This window comes from Anguilla anguilla, chromosome 13 (assembly GCF_013347855.1).
Source record: "Anguilla anguilla isolate fAngAng1 chromosome 13, fAngAng1.pri, whole genome shotgun sequence".
In the NCBI taxonomy this organism is placed as follows: Eukaryota; Metazoa; Chordata; class Actinopteri; order Anguilliformes; family Anguillidae; genus Anguilla; species Anguilla anguilla.
The window spans coordinates 8887982-8910125 of NC_049213.1; the positions used below are offsets into that span (position 1 = coordinate 8887982).

Consider the following 22144-nt stretch of genomic DNA (forward strand, 5'->3'; position numbering starts at 1 on the left):
GACTCTACTCTGATGCAGCGGTGTGTGTGTGTCCTGTGTTACAGCTGTGTCAGACTCTGTGCTGTGTGTGACTGTGCTGTGATACAGCTGTGTGAGACTGTGCTGTGTTACAGCTGTGTGAGGCTCTGTGCTGTGTCACAGCTGTGTGTGAGACCCTGTGCTGTGTTACAGCTGTGTGTGACTCTGCTGTTTCCACTACAGGTGATGGCAACCCCAAGGAGAGCAGCCCTTTCATTAACAGTAGTGATCTGGAGAAGAGTCAACAGTACGATGGGAAGAACATGGCCCTGTTTGAGGTATCAATCAGACACACGTACGCACAGACATACATATAAATACACACACAATCACTAACACTCACTTACAAATGTACACACAGGCATACATACTGTACGCACAGACATACATACAAATACACATACAATCACTGACATACAAATGTACACACAGGCATACATACATACATACACTCTCACAAACACTAACATTCACAGATACACACACACATACACACACAGGTATACATACATGCATACACAAACATTAACATTCACAGACAAATACATACATGCGTACATAAAAAAACACATACGCATGGTCTCCCATCCAGACTGTACCAGTGCTGACAGTTGGCTCTAGAGTTTCACACAGCTGTGTTCACAGCATCTCTTTGTGCAAACCCCACTGGTGTCTTCTGCTGCCTCGTGTCTGTGCGAGCCAGGCTTGTGAGCTGCGGTGTCATAACTCGCCGCAGCTGATGCCACATCGGGGGGAGAGCTCATGGTTGCCTGCATTCTCCTGAATCGGCAATGGAGGTTGCAATAAGCACTGCAGCACTAAGTGGGGAAAAGGCATTTTAAAATATGCCTATACACATATATATTCCCATATACAAACTTATAAACGTGAACACACACACACACAGTACATATGCACACATACATACTATACATATATAACAGACACATACTTTATGTACGCACATGCTGGAACACACACACACACACACACACACGTACACACACACGCACACACACACTCCAGCAAATGAAAGAATAGAGAAAGTGACTTAGATTAATGGAAGCAATTATAGTTGGACGTGCTGGTAGGGAGGCAGAAGGAAAAGTTTTTGCATAACACTGCATCTTCCTGGCCGCGCGGACCAGTGCGGAACCGACCGTTACGAGAAAAACACTTCAAATACAAAAAAAGCTTAGCGCGATTAATGTCGTTTCACCGTGGGACCGCTGCTTCTGTTTACCAGCGGAGAGATCCCGCCACGGCCCATAAGCTCTCCGCTAAATAAACTCATTCGCCTCACGTCGAGCTCTCCTGCTCCCAGCCTCCTCCTGACTGGTCGAACCCGCGCGTGCGGAGTTTACCGATGTAATTTCACGATACATTAAGCCCTTAATGCTGTCCTCTGATAAAGCGACGCAGTGGACAGGCTTTTAAAAGCCCCGCGTACGTCTCCCAGAAATATGAAAAAAGGACCACCAAAGCTACAGATGAGCTACAGATGATCTCTGCAAAAAAATATCAGATCTTTCATTTGCTAACAGGAGTTTCTTCAGTAGCCAAGTGCTGATAGGTTAAATATTAATGTGCGGATAGGTTAATATACTATATATTTATATAATATAATTTCACTATTTGGCTGGCTATCATTTGGGATGATTCAGGATTTGGCATTACCTCATGTAATGACTTCTACACTGGTAGATGACTCATCACTCACTGTCAAGTTAAATGCCTTGTATATTTGTATATTGTATAGTTTGCCAACATTTACATTTTCCATCATTTTTAGTTTGACAGATTTTGTCCCAATAAATTGAACAGACATTGTGGCAAGCAATACGAAGTGCCATTAACCAGGGTTAGAAACGCTTGCTAAAGAGATAAGTATGTTAGAACGCAGGCCCTTAGTAAATTCCCATTCATATTGTATGAGAAACAGATTAGGAGCCAAAACCAGAGAAAGAAAGAAATTAAAAAAGAACGAAAAAAACTTTCGTTACTGTAGTTAGTTACTGTAATTATCTCATGATTGCTATGAATAAGGACTGGTGAACAGAAATCTGGAGCACTCAAAGCTGTTTTCTGGAATGTTTGCAGGAGGAGATGGACACCAGCCCTATGGTGTCATCGTTGCTCAGCAGCCTGGCCAACTACTCCAACCTCCCACAAGGGAGCAAGGAGCACGAGGAGGCCGAGAACAACGAGGAGGCTCGCAAGAAGCCCGTCAAGGTAACCCAGCACAAACGGAAAAAAACACATTTCCTGATGTCATAAAAATCTATGTGAATACTTTAAAATAAAGGCGACTCGCATGGTTCCATTTCTGCCTCTTTTTCCCCCTTCTTGTTTTCCTTTTTAATTATGCCCCCCACACCCCCCATCCACCTTCCTACACAGAAACCTCTGATCTCCTTGTAATGCCTCTGCCCCCAGATTCTCGCTGATGTTCTAATTAGCAATAAAAAAAATCTGAAGAAAAAATGTGATACAGAGACCTCCCTAATACCAGAGATGATGCGGGCCCGTGCGCAATCTTGCATGAACATCCACTCCACAATGAAATAAAAATAAAATTTTTTTTAAAAAAACGGGCAAAATATGGGATTTGTTTTTTCAACAAGAGCTTGCTGTTGGAGATAATCTTCTTCATCTGTCTCTGGCTTCTTGCTTAATTAGCTGCCTATGCAAAGCAGCTGCTCTCCAATCAGCCCCGTCTTTCAGACGCAATCTCCGCATCAGAGCGAGCGACGCTTAATTAGGAACGGCTCACACTTCATCGTTCAAGCCGAACGGCTTCTTTCCTCCTCAGTTTTACTCGATTTGAACTACCCATTGCTCATAGAAATTCTTTACAAAATGCACGATGAAGCAACATGTTGTCACATTGCTGGATTAATTTGTAACCAAAGTCATGAAATAAGAGTAAGAAGAAAGACCACGTGTAATATATTTTAGAGATATTTTGTCATTTTGTTCTGCGCCGTTTTCATATGAACTTTATCTGTCAAAGTTATTTTCCTATTTGATCATAATACTGCAAAGATACTCAATAATTATTTAACTAATTACTAATATTTACTATTAGTAATATATATATAGTGATATAATATATATCACTATGATTCTACTTCTCATTATACTTGTTCCTCGTTGACTATTATTCTTATAATTATAATTGATGTAAGTTTTGGTGCTTTAATGCATAGAAACTGACATTGAAGTATTATTCCACATGAATATATTCATAAAATTTTTAAAAATTAAGTAAAAGAAACACAGACAGCCTACTACATTTCCAGTAGTCCACCTGTTCTGCAAGAAATAAACAAATAGTTCACTTTTTGGAATTAATTTATAATATGCTTTAGTGTGTGTTTTTGAGTGGCCCAGGGAGTCGGTAAATCATATTTGAATTACAATTTCTGATAACCAGCTGACTTTACCATGGTATACATCATGTTTTTGAATTTAACATATAATCTATATATATATATTTTGAATAAATATTATTTTTATAACATTATAACAAAGGTTTAAGATAAAGTTTTTTTAAATACTCCATAATCAAAGCAAAGCCCCAGGAGTGTTGCGATTAGCTCGGTAGCATTTCGGAGTGCAGATACTCCCGTACTTCATTCCGTGGAGCTGGAGGTTCATCTTTTGGAAGTGTCCTTTCCAGCTCGTTGAGCACCCCACTCAGGCACCGCAGAGCTCCAGATTAACTCCAGATGTCATTGACCAGCACCCTCCCTGCCCTCTCTTCCCGGTCGCTATCCGGGCCTATTTAATAATTCATGGAACCTGAGCAGGAACACACGAGCGCTGTCAGGTTGTGTGTGTGCGACAGTGCATGAAGATGGCATTACAAGCTTCCCTTGTAGTTTCATTCTATTATCAGTCAAGGTTCTGCTTCCCAGCATCCCCCCCCCCCCCCCACTCTCTCTGTCAGCCTATTTGCTTCCATGACCTGCTGGGGAGAATAAATAAATAAAAGCAGGTGCCATTGGCTGCCCCCATTCTCTTAACATGTATAAATTAGGCGTCACTGTCGATTCAAGGTTAAATAGCCAATATTGATCATGGAGGTGCTGAGTCATTATAATTCTGTCTCCTAAGAAAATAATTATAGAATTATCATGAATTGGAGGAAGAATTGACGGAACTCGAAACAACCCATACCGACTAAATAAATTTATGAAATAGACATTAAACATGGACGATATGTTCAGATGTTACTAAAAACATTCTGCGTTCGGTTGTTATTTTGAGCGCCTGTTTTTTCCTCAGTAGTGCTCATTTCTGTGTCTATTAGCAATAGTACGACAGCCTCTCTATTGCCCAAAAGGTATAATGCCCTGCTGGTAAAAAGATAGAAATGCCACATCCCAAAAATTTGCGTTTTTGGGTTAATGCATATGCATTTTATGTGTTCTGATGTTCAAAGGCAAAAATATGGGACTTCACTGGAGAGACTGGAAATCTATGCATTCTGTATACCCTAACTGCTACAGCTGATTTATCATGGCTGGTAGCTGTTGTGGCAAAGGCAATTGCGTCTGTTTTCTAACGTCTCTGAAAAGTGGGTATGGGAGAGTTTTAAAAAAATTATTTATTCAGAAAATATTGAACTTTTTACTCTTTTACTTTAACTTTTTAAAATGTTACTTAAAACGGCTTTGGCATGCCAGCTTTGTAGTCATTAGCTGTTTAAATTACACTAAACTTCATTGTGTTGGATACAACTAAAACCGAGATATACACAGATATGACGCACAAGCAACTTCGTAACTTACTTTGAAGTGCGTTGTGGTAACGTCCAAATAGATGAGGAAAGCTGCTTTGTTTGTTTGTTAACATCCGGGTAAGCATTTACAAAGCAAACAGCTGATCATACAGACCAATCTGGTGTGTGCTGCCAGTGACCAGGTGGCTTTTTTTTCCCATGAATCACTTGGAGCATCCAGACGATGAGGCGATGACGATGATGTCAACAGAGCAAACAAATTAGTTGAACACATTTAACATTAAGCACTGAACTTGAAAAGTCAAATATGTTGATGAGTAAAATTAATTTCTGTAATAAATATTAAACGCCATTTAAAATGCCTAAGGTCTCCCCAAAAGGACACAACAGGTTTTCAACACCATCTAGTGTCCCTAATTTCCAAATCTGAAGCCCCCTCCATGACCTCCCTGGGTAACGACTTATTTTCTCTTTAGACAGCATTCTGTAAACATATAACAGCAAAAAAGCACATAGTTATAGCAACTCGGATGCAGCAAATCTGTAACAGCGGTTATATTTATACAGATGAGGGCACTTCAAAACCCATACTAACTTTTTAAAGGACAGATAACTTTTTTAAAATGATGCATTATTTGATTTATTGCAAATAAAAATAATGCCTTGTATCCAAAAATTACTTCCAAAACTATTTTCTACTTAGGTTGCTCAAAAACAGTTTTTTGGAAATATTTCCAGCAAAGGTTATAACATTGCTCTATTCCTTTGGGAGGTGATAGGGGTCTAAATTGCACATGTACCTGAAATGGCAATGGTAGCCACATTGCGCAGTAAGTTATTCACTGTGTTACTTTTATCAAGCGTTACTTTTTGTTGGCGACTCTCCCCTACTTTTGCAAAAGGAGAGAATCTTAAAATCTTTTTAAAGCACATGACTCCTTCATCTTTAGGAACAGAGAAGTTGAGACGACACTGAAGATTGTTGGCTATTGTGTACGGAATTAAACAACTTGAAGTATTAAAACTGTTACCAATGAAACGTGTTAAGTTGACAGTGCCTATCCATTGCATCCATGGATCCTGATACCTGTTCCAAACCTGACTTCAGTTTTTCTGCCATTCTTAAATACCAGCAGTGCATTTAAATGAACTCACTGCAGCTGTGCTCATGCACATAATCAGTCATAGTAAACACCCTGCTAAATTGAAAACATGCAGCGATGCAGAATTTTATGGCACTGACTGTAATTTGCGGCATGCTTAGTGAAAATGGCCCAAAGACATATTTTTTTTTCTTGATTTGGCTCTGTACTCCACAACGATGCTCCGGCAATCTCAGTCTTTACACACTTTAGCCAAATTTGTGCTCCTTTTACCTGTATGTTCTATTCTCAAATGTGTTCAGGATGTTTCTGGGCGTGGCCCTCTTTTCTGCATGGGGATGGGTGGGGGGGGGGGGGTACGTGTGGCTACAGAGCCTATGGCTTGGGAGCAGATTCCAAGGAAGTGTTTGTTGTTGCTAGTCAGCAGCTGCACCAGCAGATGCTAAGAAGCCTAAATACAGCGCAGCAAAAAGATAAGTCAACAGGGCTCATTCAAAAACTAGAGTCAACCTTGGAATTACTTTTCTTCGGTGGCGTCAGCTGAAGTTTGCTTAGGGGATGAAAAGTGACAGGGAGTTGGGATGTTTTCTGTTAGACCTGTAAGTAACATTACATTTAGCCAGTTAGTCTACCTTACGCAGCTAGATGACGGGGTCGTATCAAATTCTGTTCTTCCATAAAGATGCCGCTAAATACCAAATGAGGAAAAACACAAAGCTGCACAGGGCTGAAATGTGGCTAGAACATAAAGACTTGAAAAATAAACACTTCTGCTGACTGAATTTCTGCTAGCTCTTTTTAGCTGTGTTTTGACAAGAAGTCAAATTTTTTATGGTTGACCGTAAACATGTCACGTAGCGATCATTTGAAACTGAACCAGCGTTATGAAACGGTGCCCCTTGTGTATGCCTTCCCAGCTTAGGTGAGGTGAGCGTAGCTTGTTGGGAAGGAGAGGTCAGGTGGCAGGCCTGGTCTCGCTGGACTGGTTTGCCCTGTAAAGGGAAGACTACACCTGAGCCACTCTGCCTGCCTGTTGCAGGGTCCCCTGGGGGGCTGGGGGTACATCTGTCTCAGCTTGGTATGCCTGGGGCCACTGCAGGCACTCGCCTGCATCCCCTGGGACCTGTGCTCACTTCACAGCCAACCGCTTCAGTGCCTAACCATCTCAAATACATGGAGACTAATTCAATTCTACCCTTTATAAAACTACAGAGACTAATTCAGTTCAACCCTTCATAAAACGATTCTTGACTGATTCAGCTCTACCCTTCATAAAACCAGTGAGACTGATTCAATTTTACCCTTCATAAGACCAGTGAGACTGATTCAGTTCTACCCGGCATAAAACCTTGGAGACTGATTCATTTCTACCACTTAAAGAAATAGAAAATACTTCATTATTTATTTGCGTTTTGGAAAATATAATGATAAATATACTTCACAACGGGGTAATATACTACAATAATATCTGAAAGCAGCAATATCTTGATAATATATGACCAAAAGTGCCTGGACACCCCTTGGTCTGGGGCTGTCTTCCATGGTTTGGGTTAGGCCCCTTAGTTCCAGTGAAGGCAAATCTTAATACCACAGCATACAAACCAAATTCTATATGATTCTGTGGTTCGGTGCTTTGGGGATGGCCCTTTCCTGTTTCAGCATGACAATGCCCCCTGGCACACAGCGAGGTCCATATAGAAATGGGTTTGTTGAAAATGGTGTGGAAGAACTTGACTGGCCTGTACAGAACCCTGACCTCAACCCCATCGAAGACCTTTGGAATAAATTGAAAAGCCAACTGCGAGCCAGTCCTAATCGCCTAATCAGTGCCCAACCGCACTAATGCTCTTCTGGCTGAATGGAAGCAAATCGCTGCAGCAATGCTCAGACATCTAGTATAAAGCCTTCCCAGAAGAGTGGAGGTTGTTATAACAGTGAAGGGTAGACCAGCTCCATATTAATTCCCATAATTTTGGATGAGATGTTGTATGTCAGGTGTCCACATACTTTTGGCCATGTACTGTATTTTATTTCAACATTCACACAAACACAGAGATTGATTCATTCACTGCCATTCACACAAACACCAGAAGTTCCTACTCTTCCCCCAAACAGATGTCATTTATTTTAAATTATATATGAATGTGCTTCCTGTTTTCAAAATGGTCTAAAGATAGATAGTCATTCTGCAGCCTGGCTGTTTTATCTAGTTGTGACTGAAATGCAACTTTGCCCAAATTGTTCACTTCAAAATCTATTTTCTGCCTTAAGTGCTGCCATTTAACGCACATCTAAGTGCACGCTGAGTTTTCGTTGGCAAACGTTTCCTCTCTATTACCAATGCAACATTGCACGGAAAGCACAGTTTTTGAATCACAGTTTTCAATTTTGTCACAATACTGTTTCAACATGAAGAGCCATTTTGAGTCTGATGCTGAATACAAATGAGGCCTTCGGCAACTTTCAATCTCTCGACAACCTAGGGGAAAAAGGCAGATTATTTCATTCATTAATTTGTGATATTTGTTCAGTCACCCAGCAACAAATTTCAATCCTGATGTTGAGCACACATTAAAGTCTTATTTCCATAAGTTTACCATTTGGAAACATGCTGCATCTCCGTCCCACAGTTGTTACGGTCTCCTCGACGACTCCCAGGCGACGGTTTATGAAATCCAATCCCGAATGCACTTTGCACTGTGATTGTTCAGCATTTCAAGCCAATGAGTCAAATCAGCCTATTCCATTTCGACCCTAATTTAACATGGGAGTTAGGCTTTGTATGAACAGCGTAGGGACCAAACCTGGGCCAAATACTGCGGGGAGATGAAATCATTTGTAAGCACAAGGTGGTAAAATTCCCTTGCATTAAAGAGAGAATGTGAAATGGGAAGAGATAATGGAAAGGAGCTTCAGAGTTCCTTATTGGTTGGAGCTTGGAAATTTTTTTAATCAGGGAGGCTATTAGTCCAAGACCATTAGAGAGAGCAAGAGCTGCAATAGCCCAATAAAAATGTAGTGAACCAGTATCCTTGCTAAAAACTAAAAAGCAAATGCAGTTTGTAAAAGTCCAATTAAAATTTATTTCCCGTTTGAGCATGCACGAAAATAAAAGGGCAACAGTCAATTTGAGATCAATTGTTCCCCATCTTTCCTTTATGACCCTGCAGTGATTCTAACGCACTTAAGATTAAGTGTAACTGAGAAAAAAATAAAAGCAATGTTCACATTTGATAATAAAAATTTCAAGCGTAAAATGTTGGTTCCTCTGATTCAAAATGTTGGTAGTTGTATGCGCCCACAAACCAGAAGCTGGCTAGAGTTTGTTTTGAGGAAGAGAAAGATCTCAGGACTGGAAGAACTAGCCACTCAGTAGATAAAACACAAGGTTGGAGTCAAGCATTAGTTTTGGGTCAGGGGGGAGAATACCAGAGGTGCTGGACAGTTTAATTTGGAGATGTAGCAGGTCACATTTAGACCCCAAGCCTAAACTGGCTGGTGCTGCAGTATGGCCTGTCAGTGTTTGTGAGGAGTTTACCAGCCATAGATTATGCATTCTCTTCCTTCTTATCCTTTGCATCCATTGGTGATTGCAGGCCCTGTTTTAAGATTGCTGCATCTGTGTTGTTGTGACATACGGGGGTAATCTAAAGGTCATTCCTAATTTATCAATGACCACCTTTCCCTTTTCCTGGGTTTTCCAGTAGCCGCTGGCCTAGCCTTCAAATGTTTGTATTTCTGCATACCATATTTCAGCCTTTTGGATGTCTGCGAGGTTGCTTTCGACTCTTTCACCAGGATTCAATCAGCATTTGAAACTGGCTCACAAATATCTGAATACGTTTCAAAAAATTTGGGGAGTATTTTTGGTAATTGGGAAGATATATTTCTAACTGAGTCAGATTTTGAGAAAAATTCTGATCGGATCACTGCCAAAGTTAAGCACATTGTAGTAGTTACAGTACAGCCAGAGTGATGGGAGTGAAGCATAAACATAATGACAAGTTTACAAGAAACAACTACTCAGGTAGGAAGTACTCCATGTAGTACTGCACTTTACCTAGCAAAGCTCCAAAATGCTGTTCTCTGTCTTCAATCATCATTTGAAAATGTAAGAAAATATATCGCATAAATAAATGCCCGTTCTCTTCTCTGAATAGGGTCTAATAAATGAGAATCTTCTCAACATGGAAAAGTCAAAGTATATCTTCACTAACCATTGATGAAAAGCTGTGAAGTGCAGTTTGTCAAAACAGATTTCCAAAATTAGTGTTTTAAATAAAGGTTTTAAGACATAATGACACTTACAGTAATTTGTGAGACCAGGTTCAGACAGATTATAAGATTATGGCTGTACACAGCTGTGGGTGTCTCATTTGTGGTATTCAATGGTTTAATCCAGAACATTTTGTTAGCACTTTATTTTAATGAGGTGGCGTAAACTGCTAGGACAGACACATCATCACACGCCTGGGTTGGTTTGTTTGGTGGGAACTGAGGCCACTTTTATTCCCAGACAAGGGCAGTTGTGCATCTCAATTTGGTGACACTAGATACTGGTCAGAAAGCAGCTTGAGAGACTTCTGGGATACATCGTCCATCGCTCAGTGGAGCTCACAGAATGAGGGCACATCAGCAAGCTTTGAAAGGAAGACAGTGATGAAGAACTACGAAGACTCTGATCTTTTCGTGTCAAGGCTGCAGGGAGCAATTTGGTCACCAAGCTGTTTTTGAAAAACAAAAAGAGAGAGATTATTATGGGAAAGCTTGGACTTTGAGATTCTCCTCTGAAAGGCCGCCCTCCTGTGCCTTATCTGATAGGTGGCTGTGCACGATACAGGAATGAGAGAAGCAGGCCACAGTTGTGGCAGGAGTTACCGTAAAGCCAGCCCTCACACTCAGTTAAATCCTGTTTCTGCAGTGACAGCATTTCTCCATTAGGCACCAAATTGCCAAAATGAATGGTGTCTAAAGTCAGACACGGAGTGTGCTGTACAGTATCCCTGATGGAGCAGTCAATCAGGGGGTCCCTGGACTAATGGAAATGCTGTGTTTTAAAGCACACATGTGTAAGAGAATAACATAGTAAAGGTATTATTAGATCTGGTCCAATCGTGTTATTATATTTGGTGGAAGCTTGTATTTATTATATATTCCCACAGGACTCCCCCTTACCCAACACCACTTTCCCAGCCATAAGTAAATTAATACAGAGTACAGCTACAATCAGAGATCATGATAATTCCCCTAAATAGTCTCTGCTGCGTTCACAGTAGTTTACATTTACTGTACATACTGTTGCATTGCATCCTAGACAACACTGGCATTTACTCAGGGCTGCTGATCGATGTGTTACTATGGAAGGACTGAAAAAAGCAGTTTCAATTAATTAATACATATTATACATAAATGACAAGTGGATCCTGTATGAAACGGAACTCGAAATGACAGCACCAAGTAATAAGTCGCGGTTAGAGCAGGTGTCTCTCATGTGTAAAAAAAAAAAACAAAAAAAAAAACCTTGTAATGTGTCAATCACACAATACACAATATTACTACAGGTATTATTATTGTGAAGGTCATCCATGAGCCCCTTCTGGATAGCTACCTATCTCACAATTACCATTGCTATTTGAATAGATGGAGATTGTGTGTGAGCAATCCGCCGTCACGATAGATTATAATGTTTGAGGAGCGATGGTGGAGGACAGCAGGAACCAAAAGTGGTTACCAGATTAAGCCTGAGGCCAGAACCTGTTTCTGACAGCACGACAGGCGTCTGAAAGGAATCTCTTCACACCGCTGCTGATGCTCCAGGTGTAAAAAAACATGGCGGACAAAGATAGACCTGCTGGGCCAACGTTGAGCTGACAAACACCCAATAGGGGCGACATAGCTCAGGAGGTAAGAGAGGTTGTCTGGCAGTCGGAGGGTTGCCGATTCGATCCCCCGCCCTGGACATGTCGAAGTGTCCCTGAGCAAGACACCTAACCCCTAATTGCTCTGGTGAATGCGAGGCATCAATTGTAAAGCGCTTTGGATAAAAGCGCTATATAAATGCAGTCCATTTACCATTTACCCAGGTGCTGAAGGACACAGGTTCGAGAGCTGATTAATATATATATATATATATATATATATATATATATATATATATATATATATATATTAAAGTTATCTAATCGATGCCTCGAGAACCACACAGATCATTATCATAATATCCTCCAGCTGTGCTCCACTCTCAGAATTCTCTTGGTTTGGCTTCTTGAGACATTGGGAAGAAATGTGTCTAAATACCACTTTCAAAAGATTCTATATACTTATTCCAGAAGGTTCTGTATACCTCTTGTTTTCACACACCTTGATTGGTGATTTAGTTTTGTTACTGCTAAATTCCAAAGTGTTTTGTGAAGAGAAACCTAGAACTAAGGAAAATTTAATTCAGTGTAGGTAGATAGGTAGGCAGGTAGGTAGATACAGTTGAATTTAAATTATGGATAATCCATTTTAACAAAACCACCTGCATTAAAAAGATTAAAATAAGCTTTCTATGCCATAAAGTAACTGATAGTATTTCAGCCAGCTCCATACCTTATTTGTTGTTTTTTAAATGATGGTTTATCATTCATTGATAATAATTCTCTTTATCTGTTAACCGTAGCTGGTAGTTGTCTCTCCACTATGTTTTTTCACACCAATAAGTAAACATATGTTGTTGAGAATAACCTTCACATTCAATTTGCCAGCATTCTATAATTCTCTGTATGCACATTTTGCTTTGAAGTAATATCTCCATAGGCTGCACAGTAGAGCACCTTTGTTATCTATTACATAACGTGTATTAAACACACCTGCTTCCGCTACTTTCCGCCAATACCATTCCTGGCCATTAAGCAGCAATTCATCTTTTTGGTTAATTAAATTAAAAGTCATCTTTTTTTTAACCTGGCACCTGGTGCCACTGGCAAGCTCAGTCCTGTTTATGCTCACTTCCTCTCTCGCTCTCCCTCTCTCTCTCTCTCTCTGCTGTGCTGATTGTGGGCCATTGTCATGGTATAGCGAAGCCAGGGTAAATTGCATTTATTCCCTTCCATTAAGTCTCCCCGGGCCCACGCACACACCGCTGAGTGATTTCCAGAGCCTCTCTCAGTGACTCTGTGGCTCCTTAGAGATCCCCGGTGCGGCGAGAATGCAATTCAAGGATATTGTCCAGATTAAAAGCCGTGATAATTACACCCTGGCAAATTGAAAATGGGGGTGTGGCATTGGGGGGGGGGGGGGGGGGGGGCTGATGAAATTCCGCGTGAATGCTCGGACAGCGGGGAATGGTGTGGTTGCGATTTGGGGAACGCGTTTCCATGGCAACGGTTCGTCAGTAAAGTGTAAAAAAAAAAAAAGGTAGATGAGTTATTCAATTGTCTGTTTCTTTGTTTTTTTGTTCTTTTTTGCATTTTCAGTACCACTTCTCCCTGACCGTTTCACCCCATCCTCTTCCCGGGTTTTTATCAGCCTTCAAAGGCAGAAAAATTGACGTCGATCCAATCCGACCGCAATAAGACCAGCCGAGCGTGCGGCCCATAATCGCTGAGCTCTGCTCACTCATGCCAGACGATAGATCGCCGCAGCATATCATCGTCCGCACCAAGGCATTACCCCCTCACGACCGTGGCCAGGGAGTGACCACGGTTTCCATCTCACGGGAGGGCGGTTGTGGACGTCCTTCGAACGCGCGCTCTCTCAGAACACAGGCCTGAGAGCGTCGGCCAGGAGAATCCATCACGCTGGCAAACGGCACGTCGCCCACTGAGCACCAGTAATTACCGGAGAACGAAGCCAAGTCTGGCCTTGAAAGGCCGTCATTACCCGACCTTCCTGTGAAAGTGCAGGGTTTCCTTCCAGTCTGTCAGCCTGAGATCCACTGCTCTGGTCCATTGGGGTCAGGCTAGAAGAAAACTCCAAACAGCTTGTCTTTGTCACGTCCCATCTGTAGAAGCAACACACTACAGTCCCAAACCAGCCCTCTGTAATAGTCGCTGATATATCCAGTTTTATTTTCAAATTTTGCAGAGCACGAGTTTGAAGCTATCTTCACTAGGCTTCCACTGCCACCATGCAATACACACGTTCTAACAAGACTCAGATGTCTTGGGGACGTTTGTGCACGTACAAATGAGGCAGAAGCTTTTGATTTCTGTCAGGGCTTCAGTACATTATTAGGAGGCTCAGAACTTGAGAGGTTTTGAAAGCCATTTGTCAATCTTGATGAAACCATTGATTCAATTCTGGAAGCAGTGTCCTCTCTGCAGCAGAATCATACTGTGTCTTATCCAGGAATGATATAATAGGATAATATAATAGGGTTAAGATGGCCGAAGTGTCATCTTGCTTGTAGAAAAACCAGGGAAGATTTCCTCCATTCACATTCATAAATATTAAATCATAATTGGTCCTTAATGTCAGAATCTTTGTTGTCATCATGTCCTTGTAAAACCATGTTTATGCCAAACAAATATAGCACTGACTCAAAAGTCATTTACTACTCCACTTTCCACCCCAATCCTCCAGTACCCCCACTTTACCAACCCCCAAAACAGCCCCACTGAGCACTACCTTCAGAAAATATTAATTTTACTCATTCACAGAGATTAGGGATAAAGAAACACAAGGAGTAAAACAAAAACTAAATAGGGGAGAAAATACATCAATAAAAACTAGTAGCCTTTATACTGAGTGATCTTGAGTGTACCCATATAAAACACCAATCTCAGAAAGTAAAAGTGTATTGGCTTCCAATTGCCAAGAATTTCCATTCAATAGATGCCCAGCAGAGATTCCAACACGCTTTCCACACCAAACAGTGAACAGAACAGAACGAGAGTGGGTGGTAATGGGTTGTATTATTTACCGTGTTTAAAATGTTTATTGTGGCAGGTTGGTTCCAACAGTCCAGTCTGACGATATCAGTGATGATGATCCAATAATATTTAATATTTTGCTGGTAGGTTCAAGAAGGTGGGGTTTTGATAACTGATTCATCTGAAAGTATCTAAATAAACTGGAACATGGTAAGATTAATTTTAATAGAAATCGGAGGCAGAAAGTTATTTCTATGTGGTCCAAAAAAGATGTGAGTGATATTGATCCCCAGATACTTAACACCAAATTTGGACATATGAAGGGCAGGTCTCCTTCCTCTATCTGTCTGAAACGCCAGGCCTAATAATCAGCACATGGTGGTAAAAAAAAAAAAAACTCCAGTGGAGAGAAAACCCTCAAATGGTGGCGAGAAGAAACTCCCCAATGGGGAGAAATCTTTAAAGGAACCCAGCTATAGAGGGGGAGCCCATCCTCCACTGGCTGGCCTGATGTAAAGTAGTGGTTGAATGGAATGAGCCAGAAATGCTATAAGGCTATAAATAAAATGTGTTAAGCAGGTTACAGTTGAGGCGATAGCTAACAGGACTAATAGAGGACCAAATTGTGTAGTTCAGAATAGTGCAGTTTAGAGGAAGCTGGGTGATAGACCTGGAGCGAAGATTGGCCAATATTGAGCGAGACAGGGCAACACAAGCTACACTCCAATGCATCCTTACCCAGCTTCCAGATCACTACAGTGGATGCCTCTATGACGATGAAGACCCCCTCACTCCCAGTTACTGTACAGTTATTGAACAACCCAGGCAGCAGTACAGTTATATATTATGTATGTTATGTATAGCACTGCACACCCCCTGCGCTAGCATCTGATCTGCAGAAATTATAACAAGAATAAAAATGTAATAAGGTTATTTTTGGCGTTCATTAGAAAAAGGAATGTGACGGATCTTTTCTCCCACAGAAGAAAGCACCAGAAATCATTTATAATACATGAGTGAAATGTATGTAGAAATGAAGGACATTGCTTGCCTGAGGGTAGCATGCTCATCTACACATATTGGTATTGTCAATGTGAAGCTGCATGTAGTGTCAGCCATAAATGCTCGCCACTTTCAATGTGTTCTATTGGTTCATGTGTAAGGGATAATCCTCAACAAGGTGGTCAGCTCTCAAGAAATAATCCAGAGGGGGTTTTGCCTCCATGAAGGTCAGTATCTCCCGATAGCTGACTGCTTCGGAGGGGATTATCCCACTTATTACACGGCTAATTACCTCATACAATGGTTACCGACAACCATGTATATTTGTGTCACACTCCAAGTGTGACACCAGGCAGGGAGATGCGACAGTGCCGGGCAACACCGTTGTCTGTCGCATGGAGAGAGAGAAAGCGCACCCACACAAAGACGAAATAAAATAAACGGACCACTTCACCCTTCCCTCTCACGGGTTCTGGGCAAAAACAATAAACTAAAACAACAAGCTAAAATAACAAAAACAAAAGAAAGTAAAACAGAGCAGCAACTTTTCAGTTCCCTGCCCTGTAGCTGACCTCTTCCAGCATCCCAGCTGAGGATTGCTTTTTCTTGACTTCAGTGCTCAAACAAATGTGCTAAATCAAAACCATAACTGCACTCTCTGTGTGAGCTCCTGGTCTCAGCCCCGAACTGTAGAGAGCAGCACACCTTTAAGCACCTGGGCTGATTAGCTAACGCAGCCCAGGTGCGTGTGCTCTCTCCACCAGCCAGCGCAGCCGAGACCAATCCTGCCTCTCAGGCGGACCAAGTGCCACAATTTGTTACCATTACCTTTGTTGATTTTTATCTACTTAATCAGCTGAAATTTAAATATTCTTCCGTGGCCCTTTGACCATATTGTTTTAGCGTTGTCAATAAAAACGCTGGTTGATAGTTCTATTTGGACCATTGTTAAGAAAAAACCTCTGGTCGTTAATTCTGTGATTTTATGAAAACAATTGTTCTAACAGGAAAAAAAATTGTTCCTTCTCATTCTACAATTTGCACCAATTTGGGTTATTTTTGTGACATTATTTTAGAAATTTTATTATTTAAGAAAATTTCCATTACTCAATAAAATTTATCTGTCTTTTAAATGGTTTGGTCACGCATTCCGCCTTTCTTGTCCCTCTCAATCGGGTTAGAATGCAAACTAACATTAGGCTTATGCTTGGTTCACCGTCATTCACACTAATATTGAAATTCAGTTGGGTTTTAGGTCAAAATGGTCTCATGGCATGCTTGTCTATTTTGAAGTATTGGCCAAAATAATACCCATGTAATAAAGTGTCATTTGTAAATGCTCCGTAGTTGTTGTGTTTTTTTTTTTTTGTTCATATGGTGTCAGCCATAAATGCTCAGTATTTTGTGTGTTCTGTTGGTTCATATGGGGTCAGTTATAAGTGCTCAGTACTCTGTGTGTTCTGTTGGTTCATATGGGGTCAGTTATAAATGCTCAGTACTCTGTGTGTTCTGTTAGTTCATATGGGGTCAGTTATAAATGCTCAGTACTCTGTGTGTTCTGTTGGTTCATATGGGATCAGTTATAAATGCTCAGTACTCTGTGTGTTCTGTTGGTTTGTATGGAGTCAGCCATTAATGCTCAGTACTTTGAGTGTTCTGTTGGTTCATATGGGGTCAGTTATAAATGCTCAGTACTCTGTGTGTTCAGTTGGTTCGTATGGAGTCAGCCATTAATGCTCAGTACTTTGAGTGTTCTGTTGGTTCATATGGGGTCAGTTATAAATGCTCAGTACTCTGTGTGTTCTGTTGGTTCATATGGGGTCAGTTATAAATGCTCAGTACTCTGTGTGTTCAGTTGGTTCGTATGGAGTCAGCCATTAATGCTCAGTACTTTGAGTGTTCTGTTGGTTCATATGGGGTCAGTTATAAATGCTCAGTACTCTGTGTGTTCTCTTTCCCCAGGCTCCGCGGATGGGCACACTGATGGGAGTGTACCTCCCTTGCCTGCAGAACATCTTCGGGGTGATCCTCTTCTTGCGGATGACCTGGGTGGTGGGCGTCGGTGGAGTGATGGGGTCCTTCATCATCGTCTTCATATGCTGCTCCACCGTGAGTAACTGCCACACGACCTCTCCCAACTGCCACACAATGTCTTCACCTCATTCCTGTTGTGTTCCTGCAATATTCACACCTTGCTCCTGCAATGTTCCCGCTGTGTTCCCATAACATTCCCGACACATTTCTGTAATGTCAGGCAGCAGCAGTAATGTTTCTTACGCTGCTGTGCTGGGGGGTGGGGTGGGGGGTGGGGGGGGTTATCACAGGCTCCTGCTCTCCCCCAGTGGCGTATCCAGCCAAGGCACCTATTGTTAGTGCCTCTTGTAAACAACATCAATCACATGAAAAAAACATCTAAATCTGTCCCACTTTCTATGAATGACATTCATAACTAAGCAGCACATAGCACCTCCATAAGCACTACACGAACATTAATAAATGTAACCACTGATGTTGATTTTCCCATTTTATAGACATCTCCCAAGCCTACGTTCATGCCAAACATCAAGAGTTTTTCTTGCCATGTTAACAACTCAAATCTCACTTTGGTATCTTCACAGTGTGTGGCTGTCCTTGGCAGCTAGCACAGTGTCTGGCACCAGTGACGTGATACACATCCTGCTATTTCCCTGTCTGTCACAGCGTCACACTAATATGTTTATCCTGTCTGGATATCTATTTTCACCCAGAAAATAAAACTGAGCCAGTCAGTGTTGCTTTGGTCATTTGAGTTTGCTCTGCGAAACCGTGAAAAGGTATGAAAGCTGTCACCATCGAACCGGCACTGGCACTGCAAACTTCACAATAATCAATTTTTGAGAAAGCATTCAGATGATGAGTTTAGCAGTGATGGCTTGTGGTGTTTGTGACGTCGAAACAACTTTGAATCGAATCGAAACAACTGAGAATTCTTATTGGTCAGGATGTCGGGAATTGCGAGCTGTCAAAAGAGCCACTGTTTGCACAAATCCATTGAATGTTTTTACAGAATTTACAGAAAAAAGGTGCATGTAATATTTTATTTATTTAATTCCTTGATGAGGTCATTTCTCTTTTTAAATTCTTTATTTTTCCAAGGAGTTTGCACAATATGTAAAGCAAAGGCATTCATATATATGCACATTATGTATGAAATGACACTTTTTAGGCCAGTCATCCTTGTATATTTGAAGAAAAACACATTTTTCAACATTCAAAAATGCCAAGTTACTCCCACATGCAAAGCACTGTTTAGTCATTAATTCAACCCTGCAAAGTTTAGGCCTGCCAATTTAAAGTATTGATATCAAAATTACTTACAAGAAACAATATTGGCTATCAATATCTCACACAAATTAAACAAGCTGTATTCCAAATCAATGCTATCCAATGTTTCCTAAATTACTTCAAGTAACTTGGCCCTGCGTGTACAAGCATACTGCACATTAATGTAGCATGAAAGAATTAAACGTGCTTTCTCAAGCATATTAACTGATTATAAGGTGCTGAATGCCACAAACTATAAAAGAAGGAGATAAGCTTGGCCTCAATATTTTACATTTTTATCTGTATTTACGTATTTATAGCAGCATAGGGTGGACCATGTGACCATATTAATACCCATAATTTTGGATGAGTTATTGGATGTCAAGTGTCCGCATACTTTTGTCCATGTAGTGTAGTTTCCAGAACAGGCACAGTGGTGAATTTGACCTTTCTGACATCAAGACAATCGATATACATGCCATGAAGAAGTCATTATCTTGCTCCAGTTTCTATACAACCAGTAACGTCACCTACCCGTCCGAATCACAATGCAGATTTCAGTGCTTAATATCAGAGCTGTCTGTACTAACAGTATACACTCGGTCTGTTGTCTCGTTGTCTAGCAAGGAAGCTAACGTTAAACTCAGTCAAAATGCCGAAATCGGAACTGTCTAAAGTGTCGATGTATTTTATTTGGATTTCAGAGATTCTTGCAAAGATTATACAGATGCAAAAGCAATAGTTACATTTTTTAAGGCAATTTTAGTTAGTTAGCAAACCAGTGTAATGACATTTGCTTGAGTCTAAGAAAGGAGTTGAACCTGGGCCTGTCACTCGTACCATAGGCAAACGCGCTACCCAGTCAGCTAATAGTTAAGTGGACACCTGGGCTGCTTCTTCTTTCTTTTTTTTTAATGTGTGCACTTCTATATATGTTCATTTTGTGTGTATATCCAATGTTTTTATTGGCTCATGTACCTATATGTCCAATGGGAAGATGTATTCTTTGTGGGCCTGGAGCATTTATGATCATGTCATTCTTTGAAAAAAGAAGAAGGAAAAAACACAATTATTGCGTGAACTTGTCGCGTTGTTTGTGAATTTTGTCTGTTAAAATGAGGTTAGAAGGGACAAAAATTTATGTTATAAGGGCTGAGATTCTGTGGTCATTCTGTTTGTTTCTGTAAGGAACCCAGAAAAGTGCCAAACTCTCAGTGCTGTATCCACAATATTTTGAACCCCCATGATTCCTTGCACAAATATGGGCAAAACTTCCGGTATAACGTTACCATACCATATTAAAACCAGCTGTCACGCTATCAGTGAATAAAAAAAAGGTGACATCGTCATCCCCCACCCCTCCGGTATATCGGATTGGGAGAATGACATGAATAAGTGGCCGTCGTTGACATACGGATGTATTTTTCAATACTTCGTGGAAAGTACCTCTGCTGATGGCGAAGCTATGAACAGCTTCAAGGGGTCAAAGGCGTATCAGTATGGCAGGCATATTTTACTGACATGATGTAACATTAGCTAAGTTATCGATAGCTACGACTGGCATATTTTACTGACATAATATTATGTTAGCTATATATGTAACGTTAGCTAGCTAGCTAACGTTAGCTAAGTTTATCAATATTGACTGCTGTAACATTTAAGTTACCTGTCGCTGTGTCAACAACAATGCTCCTCTTCAGCAGTCTCCTCTTCTTGGGAAGTTCGTACTCATGTCCAAGCCATAGTGTAGGTTAGTGGTTTAGGGCTGTTGGCATCTTATCCACAAAGTGGAAGGAACAAACATACAGAGTTTTGGGTTGGTGACTTCAACTTCAGACGACTCAGCCACATTCTCCTCTCCTCTTCACCACCCGGCAGCTTGTGAAGCGAGTATCATGGAGGACAGGGGCATTCTGCCTTTTTGGTTGGATGGTGCTCATAACACGTTTGATTTAGCCAATTGTTTAACCTTGTCCTATTGTTGTGGCAGCCTTTCACTGCACAAGTTGTGCCTGAACACCTGTTTCTGGGCATTGTTGTCGCAGGAACTAGTAGCTAGTAACGTTATCAATCTAGTATTTACAGTTGATTGTTAGGACTGGTAACTAGGTGATAACCGGAAGTTCCGCCCACATTTTCACTACTATGGCCGCACACACTGATTCATTAAGAAATATTGTGGATAGGTACGGGGCATGCCGCCCCGCCAAGGCATAACTTGGCACCCCAATACACATTTATCCAAAATCCCCTTTATCCCCACCTACACAAATACCTACAGCATACACTTACACTTGCACATATAAAAACCTCTCCTCGTTCTCTCTCTTTTACCTTTTCATGTGAACCATATGTTCCATACATTGAAGTCTGGAACTCCCTTTTTCGCTATAATTGTATAAGTACACTCAAGACAAGGGAGGTGTTGACGTCAATATTTTTAAACAAGGACATCAAGAAAGACTGTAGAGAGGAAGTCACATGCACCCTTAATCTATCTGTATCTCAACTGAATCTGGCCTTAAAAGCCTTACCTGCTTAGTCCATTTTGACCACTTAATATATTTATTCCATCGTAATCTGAGTGGGAATGTTAATTTTTCAATTAACTATGCCTCATTCACAAAATCATTTAATCATTTTTTTAAAACTTGCAGATAAAAGAATTCCCCACAAATACTCATCAGCTCTTCCCTAGGCAAGGTCATTTCTTGCTAATTGAAATTTTTTTCCATATAGAGATTCATGTCTGCAGAATCAAGTAAAATTCGGTATGATCGCAAAATATTTTTGTGTGTGTGTGCGTGTGCATGTGCGTGTGCATGTGTGTGTGTGTGTGCATGCGTGTCTGTGTGCGTGCATGCATGCGTGTGTGTGCGCGTGCGTGTGCGCGTGCATGTGTGCGTGTGTGTGTGCGTGTGTGTGTGCGGAGACTGATGAATAGATTTCTCTGCAGGAGAATGAAGGTGGTTCTATTAATAGAGCGAGGCCTCCTGCCTCTCTGAAGACGGCTCTGCTAGCCCGCTGTTCCTCTCGGTCTTAATCTCGATCGCGCCGCTCCTCCTCTCAGCTCCTTCCTCTGTGACACTATTATTTCTCTGCCTCGGGACCGGCCG

The 22144-nt window shown here is 41.2% G+C and overlaps 1 protein-coding gene across 3 annotated transcripts in view; it reads left to right on the plus strand.

Annotated features, from left to right (window-relative positions):
• Window positions 1-22144, plus strand: part of slc12a5a (solute carrier family 12 member 5a) — a 180772-nt gene that overhangs the window by 123871 nt on the left and 34757 nt on the right. For all 3 annotated transcript variants that reach the window (XM_035388952.1, XM_035388953.1, XM_035388954.1), the window contains 3 exons: window positions 202-296; window positions 2119-2250; window positions 17688-17834. In XM_035388952.1, coding sequence (XP_035244843.1) covers window positions 202-296; window positions 2119-2250; window positions 17688-17834 — 374 coding nt within the window. The remainder of the gene's footprint in view (window positions 1-201; window positions 297-2118; window positions 2251-17687; window positions 17835-22144) is intronic.